This window comes from Penaeus monodon, chromosome 38, assembly GCF_015228065.2.
Source record: "Penaeus monodon isolate SGIC_2016 chromosome 38, NSTDA_Pmon_1, whole genome shotgun sequence".
Classification (NCBI taxonomy): domain Eukaryota; kingdom Metazoa; phylum Arthropoda; class Malacostraca; order Decapoda; family Penaeidae; genus Penaeus; species Penaeus monodon.
This window is the reverse complement of record NC_051423.1, coordinates 1,089,108-1,096,607: the sequence shown is the minus strand read 5'-3', so window position 1 is coordinate 1,096,607 and position 7,500 is coordinate 1,089,108. Positions and strand designations below refer to the sequence as shown.

General features: G+C 39.1%; 2 protein-coding genes across 2 annotated transcripts in view; one reads left to right on the top strand and one right to left on the bottom strand.

The window, feature by feature from the left end:
* The window catches only part of LOC119597036, a 13,920-nt gene extending 8,021 nt beyond the window's left edge, over positions 1 to 5,899 (top strand). Inside the window, 2 exon segments of the mRNA XM_037946473.1 lie at positions 1 to 104; positions 207 to 5,899. The exon segment at positions 1 to 104 is cut by the window's left edge and continues 105 nt beyond it. Of these exon segments, the coding sequence (XP_037802401.1) occupies positions 1 to 104; positions 207 to 3,534 (3,432 nt within the window). The 3' untranslated portion in view covers positions 3,535 to 5,899.
* On the bottom strand, positions 5,897 to 6,990 carry LOC119597037 (coiled-coil domain-containing protein 134-like; the record flags this gene model as incomplete). The annotated part of the gene is given in 2 exon segments (XM_037946474.1): positions 5,897 to 6,293; positions 6,812 to 6,990. Coding segments are annotated over 2 exon segments (359 nt in total), but the record flags the coding sequence as incomplete, so codon positions are not given.
* Between the last annotated feature and the right edge of the window lie 510 nt (positions 6,991 to 7,500).

Genomic DNA, 7,500 nt, shown 5'->3' with positions numbered 1-7,500 from the left:
TATCAGAACGGCTCTTTGGAAAACTTACTGGAGGATGAGGAAGGCAATGAAGATGACCGCAGCCGCTTCAGCTCAGAGGAAAAGATTCCTTTGGGCATGAAAAGGTAGGAATATGGTGTGTGGAATAAATCAGTGCTTTTATATGAATATGGGTATCCTCTGTAATGCAATGTATTTGAATTTCACCTTTCACTTTCTCTTTCCAGGCTCTCGCCAAGGAAACGTACTGTGAGGTGCTATCTGTGTGAGAGGATGTTTCACAGTGTGCGGGAATTGATGTCTCACATGCGCACTGACCAGCCATACTCTGATCAGCGTGTGGAGTGTAGGAAGTGTCAGCTGGTTCTCCCAAGTGTGTGTGCTGCAAAGGCCCATATCCTCACTCATCCTCCTGCCAATACCTCAAACATATCTGTGTGTCCCGAATGTGGCAGCCGGTGTGATGGCCCAAGAGACTTCGTACACCACCTCAACACCTGCGGGCATCAGTTCCGTCGATCGGGCATTGTGTGTCCCGTGTGCCAAGTGTGTTTTTTCAAAGTGCTTGATGACTTCTTATCGCACTGGATCTCAGAGCATTGTGCAAAGTCTTACGAGTGTGTTGTGTGTAGAAACACATTCGAAAGTCTTGTGTTCCATAAGTGTACAACACCGGGACAACAAGTCCTGGCAACATTCCGCTGTTTGCTAACGTGTCCTTTGTGCTCAGTTGCTGTTCAGTTACATGCCCAGGAAGAGCATGATACCAATGGCAAAATCAAGGCTCACCTGGCAGATGCCCATCCTTCTATCATAACTAGAGTCCATTATGTTTACAAGTCTAAGTTTTGTACTAACGCTTTCCGGTCTAAAGATGAGCTTAGAGCCCATCATGATCGAGAGCACAGAAGGGACAATCACTACCGCACCAAGACATGTACGCTGCACCATGAAGTCCTGGGTTATCAGCACCAGTATTTTGGAGGTCAAGAACCCAGGAATGCATTTGTTACTCTTCCCGTTGCTCTTAGTGCAGAAGAACTGCACGAAGCCAGAATAAGGGATGTACCCACGGTCAGCAGTGTCATAGACAAGACTCTCTTCCCAGATGTGCCTCACCTCCAAGAAGTCTCAAAATCAGCAAAGGCTGAAAAGCAGCCAAAGAAAGTGCTAAACAAAGCAATGCCTGAAGATTGTGAGGCAAAGGAATCCTCAGGGAAAGAAAGTCCTGCCAAGAAGGACATGGACCAGTTAGACAAGCTCCGCCCAAGTGTCTGTTACCGATGTGGTTTTACATACACTGACAACAAGGATTTCAGGAGACACAAGCGTATGTGTGAGGGGGAGGCAGCTGAGAGGCAGTGCCAGGTGTGTAGCTTGGCTGCTGTGGGGGAGGACTTTGCCCGTCACTGCCTCACCCATATCAGGGATGGGTTGATACTCTGCATATACTGCAACGGGATACAGTTCAACAATGCCACTGACTTAGAACAGCACTTTGAACTCCACGTCCATGAACAGTTTTCATATCCAGCGAGTTGTGCTTTCTGTTGTACGTCCTTGCCTGATGTACCAACAGCTCTGTCTCATCTCAATGAAGAGCATGATCCATTCCACGTACCTTTTGACACCTCTGAATTTGAATGCGACCGCTGTGGCCGCCGTTTTCATGGTGAAAGAGGACTGAGTGTTCATTTAGGTCGCTGTACATTAGGCACTGCCACTCCAACCCCTTCTTCTGCTGGTTGTCGCCAGTGCCAGGTCTGTACTAAAGCCCTCATGCCAGAGATGTTTGGACGCCACTTGGTGTGCCACCTGGAGGAAGGGCTATTGGTGTGCAGCTTGTGTGATGGCCGAACACTGCCCTCAAGCATGGCACTGCTTCACCATCTGGAGGAGCATGCAACTGCCCTGGCATATCCTTCAAATTGTCCAATGTGTTCATATGTCATGCAGGACAGCACTTCAGCTCTGACACATCTCAAGGAAGAGCATGGATTTGGGAACCTTCACTGTGCTGAGTGTGACATGCATTATAACTTTACATATCAACTGCAGCGTCATACAGATATTGTCCACAAGATATGCCAATATGCCAAAAGACGATATATCTGCTGGATATGCCGTGCATATGATCATGTGAAGAAGGAGACTCTCATGAATCATTTTCGCACAGTGCATGGACTAGATCGAGAGCAAGTTGATGAGAAGGCGATGATAAGGACTCGTGGCCAGGGAACAATGCCTACTTCTCAGTTTATCCCAACCAAGCCATTGGGAAGCAAAGAAATGCCAGGTGGGAGTCGACAGGATGGTGATACTGTGGCAGTCAGACTAAACAGAGACAAAGTGAAGACTTCTCCAGGCAAAATGTCTATTGGATCTGGAGCATCATCTAAGCACCCAAGTAATAAATCCACACAAAGTTCTCCTGTGAAAAGCATGGACAGTAAACCAACTAGCCCAACTTCTATTAAATCACCTTTAGGCAAAAGAGAAGATGTGAAGCTCAAGGAAAAGACAAAAGTTCTCATTAAAAGGTTACCCGATTCCATCTTAGATGAGCAGTCTAGATCAAAGAGGAGAAAAACAAGTACAGAAGAAGGGGACGCTGAAAAGAGTCCTAAAAGTAACACAAAGGAAAGAAAAAGGAAAAAAAAGGCTTATAGGTGTGCTACTTGTGGATTTGGCACCAACTCAAGTGAGAAATATGAACTACACTCTAGCAAGCACAAAGAGCCTGGGGAAGATGGCGGAGCAGAGGGGTTTGTATGCCAGGAGTGTGGTGCATCATTTGTCGTGGAACCCTCCCTTGCACGACACATGTTCTTTGCTCACAAGGTAAAACTCCAGGTGACAGGTGATGAGAGGAATGCTGAGAAGAGTGAAGTCAAGGCTGATGTGAAGGAGGAAACTGTTATCCCCATGGAAAGTGAGGATACAGAAAAGGAACCAATATTTAAAGTGAAAGTAGAGGAAGAGGAAGAAGAACCAGAGGAAGCAAAGGAAGAAGAAATAGAGAAGCCTGAAACAAAAGATAATGAAGTAGATGTTAAAGTAGAGGAGGAAGAGACTCTTGCCAAGAGGAAAGTATCAAGGGCTGCAGCAAAGAAGAACTTGAGGAATGCAGTATCTAAAAAGAGAGCAGAGGGAGGTTCACTTAGGAAGAAAGAGGAGACAGCAGTAAATAAAAAGAAACCTGAAAGCATCCCAAAAAAACTTCCAGATACGGGGACGGTCAAAAGAAGAGTTGAGAGAAATGTTTCAAAGAAGAAAGCAGGGAAGGTAGTGACCAGAAATAAGAAGGAAAAAGAAGTAACCAGACCTAAGCAGGAAAGGGAAGTAGCAAAAAGGAAAGTAGACAAGAAAGTAGAATTCAAAAAGATTGAAGATTATGAAGAGGAGGAGAGATTTGACAATCAGTGTGTTGTTTGCAAGGAGGAGTTCACATCACCAGTGGAACTCTACAGTCATTTACGGACCCACGGAATGGCCTTCCTAAAGCTAGGCCGCAAAGCCAGGCCCTTTGGCTTGGAGAAGACAGCTGATCGATGATCTGCCTGTGACTTGGACATAATTTTATGGGTGCTGTAACAGTGGGTGACTTGCTAGGTTTAGTGAATGTTTTTTTTTATACCTAATCAGGATTTTGAAAAGCTGCAGAATGAACCTTTTACATTTCTATGCAACACTCTGGCAAACTTTAAATCTTTTTACCAATCATTTTGGTTCGAAGGCATGCCAAAGAAAGCAGCTACATTCTGCCAAGTCTCTCACATTTCTTTGTGGTGCCAAGAGAATGTTAAATACTCATTGCTAATTGACACCAAGTGTGAAGTCTTTCTTTTTACAGTTTTCTCAAGGCTGAAATTAATGTCCATCTAAGCATGATTACCAACCATAAGTTTTTGATAATCAGTGAAAGAGACTTTATTATAACAGTATTTTTTGTTATAAAACATTTACATTTTATACTTAGCAGAATAAGGAGATATTTTATAAAGCACGGTTTTGTTCAGAGTTTTATTAATGTTAAAACAAGCATTTTTCAGGTATGCCATATGAAGTTTATTTGATAGTTATCACTATTACCAAATTTTAAGAAGAAGAAAATAGCCCAGAATTATTACAGCGTCATATAATAAAGTGCAATATATATTGGTTTAGAATGTAAAAAGATGTTTTTCCATGTTGTCAAACTAAAATTGTATTTAGTTTATGGCTGCTGATGCCAGAAAAGGCAGTGTCAGCTGTTGGCTTGTGCTCTTGGATCAAGATTTGTTAATGTGATGATAATCTGCAGTGTCTAGTCATGTTACTGTAGTTTACATGTTTATTATTATTTTTTTTTATTTATTGATTTTTTCCCCCCTGATGTATGGAATATTAGAAATGGTTGTGCATAAACTCCCACCATCATATTTTTGTAATTAATTCAAAGATTTTTTTTTTATGGTGTGATATAGTTTTGTCTATATTAAACTGTCCTTTTAAGCACCCTAAACTCTCATTTCAGTGTATGCTTTGGAAATTATCATAGAGACTATGACTTTGTTTTCAAGCACTATTTCTATAATTACCAGTAAGTCCATGTCCTCTTCTCTCCCAATTTCCCTATGATTTTCCATAACATCAGATTTGATAACATCATTGTCCCCATTTGTCTTCTGCCATTACATATGGTAATGTGTGTCGGGCCTCGTGCAACCTGAATGTAAATGAGCTTGACATACTTTACAATTTCTGTGTATAATCACTAGGATGAAACAGAAAATACAAACTGTTTTCGTGCATCCACTCTGAATCTTTCCCATTGCAGGAAAATTTTGCCATTTCATTTGATCAGAAACTGATTATATGAGGAAGTTCCCCTCTGCCTAACTGAATTACTCAGTTGAAAAATGTCTGGCTGATACAATCACAAGCCCGTGGGACTTGTGCAATCATGTTAAAAAAAGCACAGAACAGTCTTTTATTTCAGTAGAAATAAAACTGAAACGTGAGGTGAAAGACTGAGGTTAGTATAGGTATTTGGATGGTCAGTGTACTAAACTTCTTTTTGTAATGTATAGCAATGAAACCGTCTATGCCTGGCCACCACTATGTATATTAATCCATATGCATTATTTTGTAACAGCAAGATTATTCATTTCCTTTTTCTTTCTTATGTGTCTGGCATTGTTGCTTTAGACATGGCTTATCAGGGAGGTAAGATTTTATTTATAATAGCATTTAAAAACAAAGAAAAACCTGAATGCCTCATTGTTATATAAAAAAAGGTTTACTCAGTATTTTAGGTTCAGTTTGATTGTCATTGAGAATTCACAATATGGAACCGCATCCCATAGTAATTTTAGCCAGATACGGAAGCTATGATTTTACTCTCACTTTCTAATACTTTTTTCTATACTCTTCTCCCTCTGTCTCTTCCTTCCTTAAAAATTAACTAAATGTACTTTTTTCCCCTTTGTGGATTGAGGATGATTTCATGACCTTTTTGGTTATTATATTCCCCCCTCCTTTTTATTTAACAAGAACATTGTGCTTTCTCTAATCATATTGCCTAAGCTTTATGTGGTTTACATATTTTTGTTTTTAACACAAATAATACTTAGTTGTGTTAAATGCATTTTGGGGTTAATATATATCTTTACAGGTTTTTACAAAATGTGCCCTTGGACATTTTTTAAATTTATAATTTTGTAAATGAAAGCAGTTAACAAGTGTTTGCCACAAGAGACAGTCAAGGATTGCTTTCCTGTGTGTGCTCATGAGTAACCTTCAGCCTATATTATGTTTAGGCTTTCTTTTGTATTGATATATTGTCAAATGATTTATAGAAATAGTTGTTTTTATATTACAACATTCCATGGTTATTCATAGAAATGTTAGTTGCTGGAAATGAAAAATGACAATGAAAGATTTTTTGTTTTTAATCATGACCTTAATCTACCAAGCAAATGATTGTACTTATAATATTATGTGTTACCATTAATCATGTGGAAATATGATTCGCAACTGAAAAGATCGTTTCACTTTTCAATACAAACTGGCTTTACTTAAAATCATAAGTAATTTAACAAATACAGACCATCACACTTGTACTATAGTTAGACTAAACTATTATCTTGACATCATAAGTCCCCAAATTGTCTTGAAAGATGTGGGCCTTTTTTGAACGTCTTTTTCTTCTTTTTCTTTGTCTCGGGACTGGTTTCTGACACGCTGCTGCTGCCTCGCTGGTGGCTGGCACGCTTAGCATAGGGGTTAGTGTAGTTTGGGTCTTTCTCTGCCAGTTCTAGTTCTTGCGAAACCTGGAAAAAAAGCACATGATTTCAATTCTATTAATGGTGTGGGGTGGAATGTGGGACTTAAGACAAAGGTGTTCTTTGATGGAATGTTAAGGACATGAAAAACAAATGATATGTCATGCAGCATCCATGTTAATTGTGAATATATTTTATGACAAATATAATTATTCTTATTGACTGGAAATTAAAGAAGAGCAAGACATAACAGAGTTGCTCTTTATTATTCTCTTTTATTTATGACTTCATAATGACTTTACATTTGCATTTGCATTTGCATTTGCATTTGGACTTTATTTGATTTTTTTTTTTTTTTATACTAAAAGTGGCACAAAATCCACCCTTTAAGTCTGAATTGGAATATGAAGTTGAGACAACTACAGAGAATGAAGTTTAGAATACGGTAAAGGTTATAAAAAAAAAAAAAAAAAAAAAAAAAAAAAAAAAAAAAAAAAAAAAACCCACGCACGCATGCATCCACCCACACCCACAAATATACATACAAAACCATTACCACACTTTACCAAATAAATGAGAGTATTTGTGCTCTTGTCGAGGAATTTCGACTGCGAGGCAAAGAACACGCCCCAAGTGAAGAGCAACTCCCAGGGTTTGTTTTCTTGCAGGATTTTATGGGTGGTGTCGGGGAAATGCAGCAAGATCTCCCCCATGAACACTGTGTTCTCCAGAGTCTTGGACAGCGCTGAAAAAGAGAATTCTAAGTGACACATTTTTAAAGGGTGAGATAAACAAAAATACACAATTATACAGCTGCAGTGACAACATATATAAAACAAAAAAGACAAGACAAGACAAAACAAAAATAAATAGATTAAATAAATAAAAAAAACAAAAATAAATAAAAAAAACAAAAACAATGTTGACCAAATCTTAAACAATTCAAGAAAGGGTTATTTAAAAAAATTGGCCATTCCTTCAGGGTTCAATAACTAAGGAAAATCAAACTTAAAGAAAATGGTTTCTATTTTATTTAAAATACGATGTACTGGTGTGGTAATTTTTCTCTCTTTCACTCACTATCTCTCTCTCTCACCATCTCTTTCACTCACTATATCTCTCTCTCTTTCACTCGCTATCTATCTATCTCTCTCTCTCTCTCTCTCTCTCTCTCTCTCTCTCTCTCCTCTCTCTTCTCTCTCTCTCTCTCTTCACTCTCTCTCTCTCTCTTCACTCTCTCATCTCTCTCTCTCTT